Source organism: Camarhynchus parvulus, chromosome 2, assembly GCF_901933205.1.
Source record: "Camarhynchus parvulus chromosome 2, STF_HiC, whole genome shotgun sequence".
Taxonomy (NCBI): Eukaryota; Metazoa; Chordata; class Aves; order Passeriformes; family Thraupidae; genus Camarhynchus; species Camarhynchus parvulus.
The window spans coordinates 22,887,045-22,904,234 of record NC_044572.1 but is presented as its reverse complement, the minus strand read 5'-3'; the positions used below and the strand labels follow the sequence as shown (position 1 = coordinate 22,904,234).

General features: G+C 37.7%; 1 protein-coding gene across 7 annotated transcripts in view; it reads right to left on the bottom strand.

Moving 5' to 3' along the window:
• Positions 1-17,190, bottom strand: part of CDK14 (cyclin dependent kinase 14) — a 345,182-nt gene that overhangs the window by 198,870 nt on the left and 129,122 nt on the right. For all 7 annotated transcript variants that reach the window (XM_030944179.1, XM_030944177.1, XM_030944182.1 and 4 more), the window contains one exon: positions 13,959-14,053. In XM_030944179.1, the coding sequence (XP_030800039.1) occupies positions 13,959-14,053 (95 nt within the window). The remainder of the gene's footprint in view (positions 1-13,958; positions 14,054-17,190) is intronic.

The window sequence follows — 17,190 nt, the reverse complement described above, 5'->3', positions numbered from 1 at the left end:
CTGCCTTAATATCAGCTGTGGCACCATTACTACAGGTGATGACTGATGTCAAATAAGAAATTTGTGGGAATCCACTTATTTTATTGACTATCTGTTATTCATGAGACACACCAGTGTTTGAATACTGCTAGCACCTGCAGTGCTCAATAGATGTTTAAAGAAAAGCCTGAAATATCACTTTAGAAAGCCCATTAGGGTGGCCAGGGAAGCACTGTCCCATCCTCACAGCCATCGTGGTCCCTGAGCACAGCATGCTCCCTCGCATGGGCTGGCTCAAGGAATTGTGATTTGCCCACAGTTCAATCTTTCAGCCTTTGTGAACAACAGATAACCTGGTAGGTGGGAGGTTTATGCCTCCTTCACCTTCCACTGATTTCTAGGATTTGCAACCAGTCAGCTGACAGAAACCAGATCAGAGGAAGACAAACCCAATGTCTCCTTCCTGAAGCCCCACCACTCCACCCACACTAACTGCACATTTTTATTCACCAAAAGCTTTTAATTTTATTCAGTCACAACTTTAGGAATAGCAATAAGTCAATTTTTTTTATTTTCAATATACTTGTAACAAATGGTGAAGATAACCACATTTTCTTATGCTTATATTTCAGTTACTATTTGGATGCATTTTCTCTATACAGAAACATCAATGATGATCATGTTTGTGCTATCTATCATTAACCTATTCTTCCTACCCTAAGGATAAAGACAACTGGGAGCCTGATATAACCTTCTGCCATCAGTTTAACCACCAAAACCTACAAAAACTGATTCAACATGTCTACCTGAAAGTCAGTGTAAGCAGCAATTCCCTCAGAATCCTGGAAACCTTACAGAGTCAGTTGTGCTGCAGTCTTTTGGCATTTATTTTTTTCCCTACACACACTCTAGAGGAATCTGTAGCAAACCTTCATTCAGATGGGGAAGAGAAATTGAATGTATTTTCTGTTCAAATCTTTCTACAATTTGCTTTCATAAAACTAAGAGTCTTTCTCATAAATGTAACTAAACATTATGGTAAGAACTCTGGAAACAACTTATAATGTTAGAGTACATTGCTCCCCACTTTAAAAAAAAGAAGGTGGCAGCAAAGCAAAGGCAGCCTCAGCTGTTCCTCTTTCCCAAGGTAGGGACTGAATGCACATTGAATTAAACATTAGTACAGCTAGGAAATCTGACAGCGCTGCAGAGACAGCTCTTTCTAAACCTGTTTTCCCTTTTGGCAGCCAAAGTGTCTGCTCCAGTGCTCGTGTGCACAACTGACATTGAAGGAGACAACACAAATACAAGTTTCAGGAAGGATTAGAAAAGGAAACAAAGCAAGCTGGATGAAAGCATTTTTTTATGTATTCCATGAAATTTGTACTATATAGATGGAGTCTTTTTCTTCATTCTGTATTTGAAGGTGGAAAACAATGTGCCTTCCCAAGTGGAAGAGTGGCTGCCAATACAGCCTGCCATACTCTGACACTGGAGTCTTTGCTGCAGTCACCACCCTGATCTAACAAAATAGATACCCTAAAGGAAAATTCAAGATACAATTACATATTGGCAATAACATAAAACGATACTGAAACAAAGAGAAGAAACAGACCAACCAATACACCTTTTACAGTCCATTCTGCAGTGTCTGAGAGGGTCAGGCCACCTCACAGGGCAGCAGCATACTGGGAATGGAGTACAGAGACTTCCAAGTAATTGAACACATTCTGATCCCAAGTGGACCTGGCTAGACCAATTCTGCTTCAAGCTAGTTTTTAACAACTCTATCAGCCATACTGTCAACCCCCAACACACACAAATCACCAAAGTAATACCATGCTGACAGAACATTTGATATTTTAGTTTAAGTTCAAAATCCCATTAGTTCCTGCTCTTTACACTCCACCAGCTCACCCACGTCTAAATGTACAATATATTGAATAATATTCAATTAGCACTCCTCTGCTCAAAACAGCCACACAAAAACAATAAGCATAGATAAATCAAGTTTCTCAAAGGCTAGGAAAGTCCAGAATTAATGGGTTTATCCTACCTTTTAATTGTTCCTCCATTCAATGTCTATTATGACAACTCCTAAAAGGTCATACTTTTTTCCTTCCCAGGATTATACATACTCATTGAACAGAATAGGAGATACTTGATTGAAAAATAGCTGTGCTGTTTTACAGCTTGGGGTTTTCTTCTATTCTCAAACAGCTTGCAAAGTCTGGTTTTTTACTGCTTTGAAGACAGAAATAATCTCACAGGTTTTCCTACCCTGCTTATAGCTATGCTACTGACATGATTTACAAACATAGAATAATTTCATAGCAACGCAGGAGACATAAGGCATTACTTCCTTTTATCAGATAGGGACTTCAAGCAAAGACAAAAAATTCTAAGAACCACTGATCTTCTAGGCAATTCAGTTCAAGAACTTTGGTTTTGACTTTTCAGAGTATTTGGCACTATTTCATTTTGTCTGACTGTGGTGGTAATGAAAGATATTCTGGTCTTCAGGTGCATCCTTCACCCCCACACACACCCCCTTACTTTTTGCTCTCTCTGATTGGCAATGTGGTTTGTCCTAAGCTAAGAACACCTGGTGGACATTGCAGAGGGAACTGTCTGGATGCTCTCATTCCAGACATGGGGAAACTGACATGTTGCTATTGACTTTGATGCACACTGGCCTGAAAAAGAATATAAAATGCATTGGTAATATTTAAATACATATTAACAATAAATCTAAGCATAACCATTCGCCCAATCGTTGTGTCCTCCTCATGCCTGGCTGAGAGCCTCATCTCAACTACTCTGCAGCACTGGCTTCAGTTACAGCTGTAAATGTGTAATGCCTTTGCAAAGGAGACTGAGAATCTCATACTGAATAGCAGAAATCCGTAATGACAGCAATTTCAGCTGGTGATGACAATTCCCAATACAGCAGAGGTGGAACCCAGTTCTCTACAGCAGTATTACCTAACTTGTCTTGAAATGATACCTTGAATAAGGCAGGAACCTCAGAAAATTTCCTGGTTCCCACATTCACAAAAAATTAGAGAAATTCAACAACAACCACATGCCTTCACCACATAATCCTTGGCAGAGCTGCACAATAGGCACTTCCACAAGGGTGAAAAAAGGAGACTGCCCAGGCCATCTTTATCTTGGTGTCTTCCAATTATAAGAGCTTCACTTTCCTATTTCACTAACAAAGCAATGTTTTCTGCAGAACCTCTTATGCTTTAAGTGAACAACTCGATCTCTCCTCCCACTACTGGCTTCCCCAGAAACAATTTCACTTCATCAGTAATGAATAGCTACAATATTTGAAGTGAGAGACTAAAGTATTCGAGAAGACAGGAAGAATCTTCAAGGACATAGCTCTTAAGTACAATTCATGATTTTTCTAAAGCTTATCACTTCACCAAATTTGGGGCAATTTTCAAAATAATAGTCCAATGCTACCCACAGCACAAAGGCTACCCATCCCATAAATTCCAAATCCATACTGTTCACCTTGAATATTTAAAATGAGGGTCCTCCAGATAGAGGCAAGATATCTTGGCCATTTTTGCTGAAAGTAAAAAGTAAATATTGGTAATCTGAGACAGGCTTTGGCATTTTTGCCTTCAAATAATTGTATTTCACCACTGTGTGCCAGAAGATCACTGCTCCAGGGCTGCACCTTGACTGGCACACACAGCTACACCTCCTTGAGAAGGCCCTGTCCAGCCTTTTTGTTATCTTCTCTCAGCACATTAAAGCACAAACCCTTTCCTCAGTGTACATCTCCAGTAACAAGGCCTCCATTAAGAGACCCATGACCCTTCCTGGGGTGGATGGAACAATTTCTAGATAGAGCAGAGACTGGACAGTGCTTCCTAGGATAAGGGATGGAAAACCCATGTTCAGCAATGCAGGTTCACCTAGTCTTGTTTCCAAACTAAATATAAGAACACACCAGTCAATGCCCATTTTTGACCCAAACTTAAATTAATTGCAAATATTTTCCTCCCGGTGATAGAGAGAAGTATCACAACTCCTACAGGTACCTGAACATGACAGAGAGATTAAGTTACTTTTCCAACATAACTGTTCATAGTCTAAACAAAAAACCAACAAAGTCATACAAGAATTAAAAAAATGAAAAAAACAAAATGCACGCTTGCTCAGACTCTCTCTGTAATATTTTCCGCTCATTTTCTCCCCATACCCTGACAACTCCACAAAAAGTATGATTTACTTATGAAATATTGTCTTCCAGACTCACATGAACAAATTAATTGGGGTTTTGATTTAGACTTGGGGCAGTGTATAATTGTATGAAGGTCATTTTTATTCAGCAAGACTCTGGTTTATAAGTAGACACATGTGAGTTTATGTTTGTGAGCATACTGGGTATAAGCATCTGCTGAAGGGAAAAGAATTCTGGCTGATGTTTATACAGCTGAAGCAAGGTTTATATACATTACATCCTAGGTCTGGAAAAGAGACAGTATGCAAAAAAAGACAAATGTTGATGATTCTTCCCTTCTCCTCTTGAAGGAATTCTAATTATGAATAGATGAGTAAACTACAAACTAGAAATGTCCTGAGATATGCTCTGTGCTCCACTTTGACATCAACTGTTTTGCTCAGCTATTCCTGTTCAAAATCAGACTCTGCTACCAAACACGAACATGTTCAGACAAAGGCTGGGATGTTTCCTTTCAAGGCATGGTTGGTGACATGAAATGATCTCTACTTTGCCCACCCTTCTCCATAATAATAACGTGACTGTCACTCTCTTCTAATTAAATTAGTCGCTTCTACTTCCCATGCAATACATTCTCTTTCCCTCCTCTTCCTCAGTCATGATAAATCTCCATGTGACTTAGGCATCCCATAATTCTGCCTAATTGGTTTCAGCTGTCATTTTTGAAGCTGAAATGCACGGAGAGCCCGGGGCTTGTGAATGGAACAGGAAGCACTTCCAACCTCATTCCCATCATGTAGAACCAGCAATGTGTAAGAGCCCTCCCATTAAAACAAAACCGGGAGGATTTGGCTGCCGGCGATGCCGTCGTGCAGCAGACAGATTGTGCTGCTCCACTGAGGCAGCCAGGCTCTTGTGAGCCATTCCTCTCTGTTCAAAGGACAGCAACATTATTTATGCCCTAGCAGCTTTCCTGACTAAAATACTTCCCCTTTTGTCACCAACAAATTCTTAAACCGATAATATAATTTACCAATAAAAGGATGGGCACCAGGAATATTTAAAGTGACAGGAGAACAAAAAAAGCTAATTCCTTTTAAATGGCACATATCCTCCAACCTAAGCACTCTGCAGATTACTGTGCCACAGTTTAAACTTATTTCATGTCACTGGTATCTTCAAAAGTGTCATAGACTTTTATTTTCATGTATTTCTGTGGCTTTCTATAATTCAATCTTTTCCCTCTATGAGATGACACAGTGTTACCCATGCTAACAAAAAATACCCTACAAGGTATCTCTGGGTGATACCTAAGCAACTTCCAGCAAAACAGCAGCAGGCAGCAGCACCAGCTGGGCTGAGCAGAAGGGGAAAGATCTATATTAGGGAATCAAGGAAGAAAAAACTGCCCCACAAGACACTCGTAATGAAAACAATTCTGCTAACAGATGTTTTTAGTGCCTTGGATTTCTCTCACACTCTCAACAAAGATAAGCATATTTCAAAATACATGAACAATACTATATAGCAAAGGAGACTAGGTGGTGGGGGAGTACATAATACAGACAGAAACATATCTGAAAATCCCAGAGAGAAGAAGGAATACACAGTTGTGTGATTTTTGGCTGTTGCTAGAAAAGATAAAATTATTTATGGATACAAAGCCCCAGTTCATTCCACAGAGAATAATCTGGTTCCTTACAGACAAGTGAAACACACACCGCTAAGGAAATAATTGCTGAACTAAAAGCTCTTCAACAAAATACAGTTTTCTAAAGATGCCAGTTTATCCTCCTCCTTATTCTCTGTCCACCTTAATAATTCCAACAGCTTTGTGTTCTTAGTAAATCAGGTTAGGGAGACAAAACCCACTTAATTTAGTGAGATTATCTGAACAAAACAATGACATTGCAAAAATAAGTAGGAATTCCTGTTTAGTGTGATCAAAACCTAGCACCAAATCATCAGCTTGTGCAAACTGTGATGGACTTAGAGACCTCAAAATGAACAGAGTTGGGACAATTTTTGCAAGCTGTAACACATGTGCCCACAAGGATAGGCATGTGCACTTTTTCTCTAATTTGTTATGTCACTGAGCTTCCACAACACTGACCATGATATGCACATATAACAAACAAACAAACAGCCAAAAACAAAGATATTAAAAATTTGAAGATACAAGTTTCTGGTTAGAGCATGAAAGATACCCATAGGCTCCTGGTGAGAGTACTTGCTCCAGGACCATGTAGGCAGAACACATACATGGGAGGGAGGCTGACAATCCACATACAGCCACATTAGGCAAGTATCCACATTAATATTGGCATGGCACTGGCCATGGATAAGTCAATTGTAGCCACACAAGCTCATCTGGCACAAGAGCCCTTCTATGGTGGTGTGTGCTGGGCAACAAAACAAACGCCATCTTCAGGGCAGGAAAGGACCAGTGCAAAGCCTTCCTTTAGAAACCTCCACATCCTACATAGACCTCTCTTTACACTGGCTGAGTGATTTTCTCCTGTCATGTATCCTAATCCTAACTGTCCATGCATGATTATAAGATTAATAAAAATTTTATAGGGAAAAACTCAGTTCAGACTGCAAGGCACACGAAAGTAAAATGGTGCTTCCATGGATTAGATCCTCCCTATTCAAAGTAGTAAAACAGAAACAATTAATAGGGTCTTTTAACTTCCAGGTGCTGGCTCTGTTTATTACTCAAGCTTGGTTCTTGGTTCCTCCTATTTGCTATTTCTTAATTATCTTTTACATCAAAAAACTATAAACATAAAAAATATCTGCATTTATTGATTTATTCATTCTGACTTCAGGATTTTTACTACTTTTATTTTGCCTGAACTGCTCACCCAAGTTTCTGTTTTTAAAGATTGCATAGATGTTTTTTTTTGTCAATATCACTAAATTACTACAAAGCTACATACTTCATTCAGGGAGCAAAAATCTATTCTTAAGATTTAGAATTGGTAATCATCACTCTCCAAGCAGTAAGTTCTCGACTGGTGGTTTGTTTATTTGTTTGTTTCAATCTGCACTGAATAAATCAGAGCTTCAAATTTTAAGAGGAATTAAGAGTTACTACTGATATTATTAAAGAGAGCCTGAGGAAAAAATGTTTAATTAGACTGGACAGTCTCTAGTGCAAGCTGAGATATTGTCAGGTGTCATCTCAGAAGGAACTAGGCAATGCCAGTTTATGACAGAAATAAAAAGTTAAGGAATATGTGGGATGCCACCAGAACTACTGATGATAGAGTTGTGTATAAATCTGTAACATAGCAATAATTAATTACTAAAAAAAGCCAACCAAAAAACCAACATGCACTAACAAACAAAAAGCACATAACTAGAAAAAATTATTTTTTAAAACTTTGTTTAAAGTAGTAAAATAAACTGATATATTTTTTCTTTGGTTCCTGACACAGGAAAGCAACAGCATATTAACTTCATTGAAAGAATAAAAGTATTATTATTTTGCTGATGAAAGTTATGATGCAGAAGGATACATATAGAAAGGACTTAAAAAAAACTTACCTCTATCTATTATCAATGACAGAATTCTGCTGATTATTTGCCTGAATTGTTATTTAAAAACTGACAGTATTAGACAAACCTTCACCCCATAGTAGCTTCTGAAGTGTTTTATCATTGTTAGCATGAAAGGGGCATTCCTCAAGTTTAATCTTTTTCTTCCTTACTGTAATTTCAGATTTTCTTTTTCATCCTCTTAACCATTCACATAGAAATAGGTCACCGACTTTCTCCATGATATATTTAAAGGTTGTAAATGTCTCATCCTTTTTTTATCCCCAACTCTTAAGAGCCCTACTTACTTTGACTTTTCCTTAGAAGGTTTTATTCTCGATGTTTACTCACGCTTGTCTTTTTCCCCTCAGGTCTCCAGCTGATTCATGTCTTTCTTGTGTTTACAAATTTACCCTTTAGGATGGTGGTCTTGCCTGGATCAAGCAGAGTGTCATCACTGGCATATCTCCTATGCACATGTACCTTACTACATGTACGTGTTTTTGAGGGACTGCAATGACACTTGCACTTTTATCTGTAATTTAGGAAAAAACTAATTGGGATCTGCCAGAAAGCAGAATATCTCATGGGATTTCCAGTATTCCATCTGTCAGCTCAACTCTTGGTGTTTCTTATGCTCTGATTTTGTTGCATTATTTTGTTTGTTTTTTTCATACTTACATTGAATGCAAGTGTTACTACTTAATAAAAAGAAGAATAAATAATAGATGCTAATTACTAAATGGTGCCCAGCACACCACAAATCTAACCAATATTTGCCAACTGCTAGTAAATTGTACAAAAATTGGTCATTCAGATATACACAGCCTCTCAGCTTGCTGGATTGTACATCTTGATTAATTTTATTAATACACCTATTCATCAGCAGGTGCTCCATATGAAGTCTACACAACATTTGTAAATCCAGCAAAGACGGGATCACAGAATCACAGAATGGGCTGAGTTGGAAGAAACCCATAAGAACCACCAAGTCCAACTCCTGGCCCTGCACAGAACCCCCACAAGAGTTACACCAGGTGCTCAAGAATACTGCATGAGTAACATCTGCCCTTGCTAGACATGTGTAAACTTCTTAGCCTAGCAGGAGTATTTTTATTTAAATTTAAATAAATTTTTCATTCCTTCTTTCCTACCAATTCCCATGTCTGGCAGAATCTTTACGTCTCAGCAAAGCACTAAACACATTCCTTCTGAAATCCCACCTCAATCCTTCCCTCCTGAAGCCTATTTTATTTGCATTTCCAGCCTATACTTGGACATCAGCAGCACCTGCCTCTGATCTGCTCATTAAGACTTGAAAAACAAGGCTTTTCCCAAGAGTACTATTCCCTTACTGCCTCTTCTCAATAGTACAGGAGTTCCCCTCTCTCTGTTTGCCCTCAGCCTTGATCTGTCATCCTTTTCACTGCAATTTAAGCAATGCAACTTATGGCAAGCCTGGGGCACGACACAGGGTTAAACTACAGGGGAGCATCTCCTTCTCTGGTCAAGGAAAACAGAAATTCCTAAATTCAGCTGCTCCCATGCTGGGACCCTGAGTGGCTGCTCCTTGCCAGGGAGGACGAGCACATTCACAGCAAGCAAGGGTGACTGCAGTCACCTGGCTTTTTGCAGAGCTTCCCAGTTTTCTGTTCTTGCTTGCCATAGCTGGACGGGCACCTTGATTTCAAACAGGAAAAAAATCACCCATCATTTCACTTTCACACCAAAATAATGTAATTCAGGCTCCAAGTAAGGGTCACTTTAAGTCAAGGATTAGGAGACTCCTCCTTCCTTCTTGTGCCCGGTTTCTCCCTAGGTATTACACGGAAGGATCCTTGTGAGAACAGCTCAAAAGCAGCTCTGGGACACTACTGATTTTCCCTGCTCTCTCACCCACTAAAAAAAAAAAGGGGCTTTTTTGGTTTGCTTTCACAAACCGTCAATGCCATCATACCTTCGGTTTCAACACTTGCTCCCTAATAAAATAAATAAAAATGGAAAAACAGTAGTAGTATTCAATCCAAATTATCAAAAATTATAAGAAATTTAAATTTTTCAATGGAAAATTTTTTGACCCTTGCAGATGATTGATTTTGCCTATTTTCTTACATTATACTGTCTAAGTATTGTGTAAGAAAAATTTGTCCCAAGACAAATTCAAAATCTCAGCTGTGTAATTCTTAATTCTGATAAAGAGTATATATGTCAATTTCCAATAAGCCTTAAAATGATAAACTCACACCTATTTTTTGTTACAGGAAATGGGAGGGAAATGTAACTAATTAACTTTATTAAGTAAACTCATTGTATAACATCCTATTTTAGCTGCTGTAATGAAGCAATGAAAATTAAATGCTCTTCTTTAATGGAAAGGAATTTTTAGAAGCAAAAACATACACAAATATTAAAATAGGCAAGGCAATTGAAAATGCTTGGGTTTAAATTTCATTATTAGATTACTCTGGAGCTTTTTCACTGTTGAGGCAGACATAATATTGCTCATTACTCATCCTTCCAATTATAAGTATCTGTTCTTGTTGCAAGCCTAGTTCATAAATATTGAAAGCATGATGCAAAGTATTGCTATACAAGCTCACTTTTACATGCTAGGAATAGGACGAGCTGCTGGTTCATTTATTGATAATAATATACTTACATAATTATGCATAATACTAAAAACCTCATTATCATTCTACCAAGCCTGTAGCAAATACATTTTGCTTAGGATTGCCTTTCAGCAATTATAGGTTTCTAAATTCAGTCATCTTCTTTCTAAATAAACAAGTGAAGCAGCAAACGGCAGCAGCTAATGATCATTTTAGAGCAAACAGATGTGAAGCCATCTTCAGAGATCTCGCCTATAAAATCCACCAGCTCCTTGGGCAAAGCTGGCCAGTGATACTGGCACTAAAGCCACCATAAGATCCATCCTCATAAGATCATCTAAACTAACACCTGACCAGAGCCTGGTGAGGAAGGGAGCAAAACCTTTGTGAGCAGTCACATGCCTCCCCTGAACTGTGAAGCTGAACTGACCTTTTACTTTGCGGAGTCGCTTCAGTCCCAGACAGCAGATACAAAGTGTGCCAAAATCTCTTTTTCAGGTCTTGCTTAGCACATCCCAGTTAACTATACAGAAATAATTTTCTTTACCATTTTTACATGAAAGACTATCAGCCATTCAGGTTTTGTAGAGGAAATTCCAAGCAGTTCATTCTCAAAACTCCCCAGGTATTAATGCATCTCAGCCATCCAGTGATAAAACTGAGCTCTAAGCATGCTTTGCAATATGCTGATGTAAGGGGTAACATGTGCCTTAGTAACATGGTACTGTGTTCTAAACTATTTTCTGCTAAGTTCTTTCATTCAAAAGGAGTAAGTTCCCTTTCTCCCACATAAATGTACAGCTTGATATTCGTCACCAAAATGTTGACACGGAGAATAAATTTCTCCCAATCTTCAACTATCAGACAGAATTTTTAAAGATTTGACTTTTCTTGGCTTTGCAGACCACCAAGGTTAAAGTTAAAAAACTCTGTCATGTCTTGACCTGACAGACATATGTATTTAAAAGAAAACTAATTTCAGGGACCCAGAGATTTTAATGACTGCCATGTTCCCTTTCAGAGGCTATTCTGCTTTCAGCATTTAACTTACTACTATAATGCATTTTGCAATTTAAAGTGCTACATGAAATTAAATTTCATTCTACTCTTTCAGGGTCAATGCTGAAACCAAACACCTCTGTTAACCTCAGACATTTCACCAGTATTATTTTCCCTAAGGAATCATCACCAACCTAGCAACCCAAAGTTTCCATTTTCTGAGAACTCTCGGATCACTAACTGTTCGTTCCTAATTTAGTCAAGATAACTCACTCAGATGTCTTTTATTATGTTTGAAAAGGTCAGTAGTAATCAATGGCAATAGTGTATCAGTTCCATGATATCCCTTTATGAAATAAATTAAATTCAATCCCTTTTAGGTTAGGATTCAGTCATTCAAAAATGTACATCACCATGTAATTTTAATCACATGAATATTTTGACTTCTTTCAGTGCAAATTACTCATATGATTGAGCTAAACCACGTACAGGTGTTAAAATAACAAACTAGACATTACATATACAGAGTTCAGTAACACCAATTACACAGCTAGATTGCATACTCAACCAGCCAAAATTTGTACTTTTAAATGGGCAACTGTAATTTTTGCCTCTGCACATTCACACCATGCTCTGAATAGAAGCTTTATAACCAAAGGAACAAATGAGATCCTTGCAATTGTGCAATTGAAACCTGTATCATGCACACCCACAAGAATTCATTTCAGGTTATGTGGCCATTCTCAAGCATTATTAGATAGCATTCACTGTTTGATCAGACTATAACTTTACATTGCTGAACAATGAAAACAGACTTTTTGAAAGAAATTCTGTCATCTCAAGGCACAGGAGCATGTTACAATGTCATTTTTATACAGCCTTTATGCTGTTTGCAGAGACTAAAGTATCCTTCCTTTCTTCCCCAGCAGCACCCTTGAGAGACTGCCTACCAGCCTAAACACTAAAATATTACTTGGATCAGTTGCTAGAAACCATTACTAAATGAGATTCTCAAACAGTCTCAATAGCTACCAAACACCATTGGAACCAAAAGGTGCAACCTCCAGCAGGGCTGGTTCCTTGTTGAAAAACAGCTTAGTGAATCCAGAAGAATGTGTCACTGCATGAAGCTTAATCTGTGTCTGTACATGGCTGGGAGTCAGAGTCTAAAACAACCTTTCTTAAACAACCTGTCCAAACAACCTTACTGGGTATAAAATCCTGAAACTTACATGAGTGTAATAAATAAAGCGTAAAATCCATCAATTTGAAATTAGTGTAATAGGCAAATCCATCTATTTTAGGGAGAAACATATTCTATACATCTAATTTCTCAACCAGTTCTGAAGAATACAGCTAAATACAGCTGCTGATAAATAAGATTGCAAAATGTATTCATGCAAAGATATGCAAATAAGTGTACACTGACCATTACATAAAACCAAGTATCAAGGCTTTTCCTGTGTTAATTCAGTGTGTAAGTCAGGAACAGGAAAATTACTGAATTTTAAAAAAAGGAATTAAATTTTTATTACTGTTCCAATACCTGAGGTAAAAAAATACATACTGTATCAAATGCTCAGCAAGCTGCTGCAGCTGAATGCCCTCACCCTCAGAGTGCAGCACATTTATGTAAATACACAAGGTAAACAGCTTCTCCAGACAATATTCTCTGATGCTGTGTGCATTGTCATGGAAGAATTAGGCCTGCCCCCAAGAAACACACAAAGTAATTTCATCTGTCTTAAGCAGAGTTGTATTTAAAGTAATGCTAGCAATCACTGTACTTCGTAAACACAGGGTCCTACAGACTCTAATACAATAGCTGATATTATACTGAAAATCTAACGGTGTCTAAAGTCATTTGTTCCTTTTACATTACATGTTCTTGGACCCATCTGTGAAAACTGGGAGGTTAATTATGAGAGTACATTGCATAATTCCACAGCTAAATGCTGAAGTAGTTCTACATAAATGCCATATGTTTGTCTTAGAAAAACTAAAAAGATTAATTAGGAGGTCAAGGCTACTACTTTGGAAAGTAATACTCTTGACACAATTAGATCCTTACACTACCTACTATGTTAATTGAAGTTTTAATTAATAGGTTAAGCATTAGTCATGGAAAAACTAAAAAAATCCCAAATTCTAAATTGCATGCCTCAGACAGTTTTTTACTGATATCACTTATAAAAAGACAATCTGCACAAGCCAAACACAAAAAAAAGGCAATTTAAACTTGATGTTAGCTTTTCACCTGTTAAGCATTTCAGTCCTGTTCTTCCCTACATTATTCTCACCTATTTAAAGTTACCTGATCATATCAATAAAGAAAAAGCTACAATAAACAAACTATAACTAGGAAGCAGAATACATTTGAAAAGTCAAACCAACAGTCTAAGGTCCTTCAAGAGCCTAGCAGCCAGTTCTCCATCTCTGAATCTGGTTAAACCCAGCTTTTAGCCTACTCCACTACAAAGCAAAATCTCTTATAGCCATCACTCTCCTGAATAAAGTAAAGGGTTATTTTGGCCTGATTCATAGATCACTGATGGTAAAGAGAGCACTTCCATAAAATTCAATGCACTCTGGACCATATCTAAACATACAGTCACTTTACTCACCACATATTCAAACACAAGTGTCAAGGTCTCCTTGGTGTGAATGATGTCATGAAGCAGCACAATGTTTGCATGTTTCAATCCTTTCAAAAGAGAAGCTGAAAAGCAAAACATACATGTTATCTTAAAGAGTATCCAGATATTTTATATTGATTTGCCTTTTTTTTTAGTGACTTAAATGAGCTTCATAACCTGACAACCAATAGTTGTACTTTAGTATCTTCCATGTTGATGAGTTTCACACATCCAGTTTTTGAAGATCACACCTTCCCATTCAATGCTATTTTCTCCACCTTGCTGGTCAAACTCAGCCTCACTCTGAGGCCAAAATGAGCTGGAGCAAGAGATTCTTCCTTTACACAGCCTCCTCTAAGTGAATCACTCATGTCAGAGCAACCAGACACCAAGAGCACTCCTACACTCAAAGGGGTTTTTTTTCCTCTCAGACAAAAGTCAAGCATGTCTTTCAAAGCACAGTCTTTCCTAACCAACAGAACAGATTTGCTGTCTAAATTAAGTGCAGTGTCTATCCTAAGAAAAGAGTTTTAAGCAATAATACTCCTTTCTCTCAAATATAACAGAGATTTAATGAATCATTTGTATTAGCCCCTGAGAACAAATACATTGTATTTTCCCACTATATTTTTTAAAGGTACTAGCTCATGTTTTCAGAAAAGACAAAGACTTATCTAGTGAACTTTCAGGTAATCTCCTTCACTAATTTTTTTTTTTCAACCTAATACATATTTAATGTTCATTCCATATTACATCTTTAATGTTCCACAAGATGTGGCATATTTTAGCAATATATGCTGACAAGCCATGTGTTGTTACAATGTCGTTTTGTTGTTGGTGCCTTGTCATCTCATGCATACATCTGAGCAGGACTATCAGTCATCCTAGCAAGTAAATAATAGATACAAAGACATGCAAATGAGTGGCACATTTCTAAACTGAATAATCTGGAACTTCTCTCACCCTTCTATTTTTGTCAAAGAAAAAAAATGAAAGGCCAAATGTGTGTCTCAATCCTTTACTGTGCTGAAAGGAAACTCCAGTGCCTTCCACAGCACTGTTACCCCTTGCTGGTCTATTCAGGGTTTTCTATCAGGCTGAGGTAACTCCAGGGGTCATCTGGCTTTGAATTAAGATAAGTACATATCATCTCTCATTCTGGTCTTTAGGAGATCAATCTGACAAGTTAATCACTCTAGGAAGCAACACAAAAGCAACACGGCATCTGGCTGCATCAGTGTTCCTCCACAAGCTTCCTTAGCATAAACTCTGGGATTCATCCTAGGCAGAAGGTAGACAGCAAAGAGGAAAATACCACAAAGCTACTTCAAAGTGAGTATCATCACAGACATGATGAAGACAGGGCTGTAAACCTGCAAGGAAGCTTTATGACCAAAATGAGGCAACCCTACAACCTGGATGAAGAGGTGAGAAGAAAATTTTCGAAAGAGTTTGCTTTAGCCTGCACTCCAAAGCTCATGACAGCCAGCACAGAGGAGTCTTTCCTGTCCTCTGATTTGGTTGTCACTGAGGTGTAAAACAGCTACTATAATTACAAATAAGAATTTTAGACATTTGATCAGTGCATGTCTAGAAACTGTTAATATCCCACAAATTAAATAGAGGCCTTTTTCAGAAAAGAGCAGTGAGTAATTTTCAAGGGATGCTCATCTTAGAACCTGGACAATCTGGAACTAACGCTCAGAGAGATTTGGATATGTTGGGGGTTTTTTAAAGACAATTATGAGAAATTGCTGCTGGAAAAAGGTATGGATACACAAAAAAGAAAGAACAACTGTTCTGAAAGGTACCTTCTAAGAGAAACAAGAACTTGTAACCTGGGGAAACCATAAGAAGATTTCACCTGAAGAAACTGAGGTTTTCAACAACTCTTTCCTCAAACTTTATTGAACAACCACACATTCACAGACACTGTGAAAAAACTTCCTCCTAGCAGAGCCTGTGTCAAACTTTAATAGTATTTATAGCCTCTGTCAGCTTTTGCCGTTCAGATCATCACCTGAGGCCTTTAATTGCTCTAGTTGGCCATTACTTTGTGGCTAGAATCTCTAGAAGGGTCATTAAAGCTTAAACAGTACATTGAAAGCAGCTTACCTCAAGGTCTTTGCAAATACTGTCTTTTCCCTTCAGCCCCCTCCCCCACTCTTATTTATCTTCTCTAATATCCAATTCTCCCCTTTTACAGCCTCAGTAATCAGCATCTGCCGTATATTACAAGAACTACAAAATATCACCTGCAGGGTGAAATTTCTGTCTTCTCCATTAGTCCAAGTGATATACAGTGGGTAATATAGCACAGAAAGCAAAATCATCTTAATTGCATGAATTCTACACTGCAGAAATAAGCAATTATACTATGAATTTATATTGTGAGAAAACAAATATAACTGGTGAAAGTAAGAGAATTACCCCACATGTTCTTCTATCAGGACTTACCATTAAGATTACTTGTCTTGTAAAAACACTGATTTCCTTCTAAAAAAACAAAAAAAACAAAAAAAAAAAAAAAAAGAGGGCCAGAGGGGAATTAAAAAAAAAAAAAGGGAGGCGGGGAGGAAATTAGAGAAAAAAAAAGTTGTATGAAACAGGTAAGCTGTTTCTTCTTCCACAGACTACTTTAAAAACAAAATGAAATATAAACCATAATATGGAGGTTTTTTCCAGAAAAACAGCTTTTCAGAACAAATGACCTCTACACCTCCTCTTTTGGGCAAATTTTTACAGGAAGGGGATAGAACTTTGGAGGAACTCCACTAATTCAAAGACAAAACCCAGAAATACACATCCAAAAGGATAAAAAGGAGTCCAGGGAATCTGTCAGCATCAACTTGAGACAAGGCTGACTTTACCTTTGAAGCTGCCAAGGCAGCTGCTACTGGAGCTCATTGAGAAGTCAGGTACTGCTGTGCCTGGTGTTACTTCTAGAACAAAATAATTCTGCCAGAGAAGGCCATCTCCACCCAGTGATTATTACCCATGGATTTCACAAAGAATTGTTTTCTTTTAAGATAAAAGGACTAAAATGTTGTTGAAAAAGCACTGCAACAACTCACAAAAGTGGAACCAATGTACTAGTACTCACTGTACTCTTAACATGCATTTTTAATAACAAAATTATACAATGCTGCTTCAAAAGTACTGGCATTCTTTTTTTACCCTTGGTATGAAATGTAAGATAAACAGATGGCAGCACTTTTAA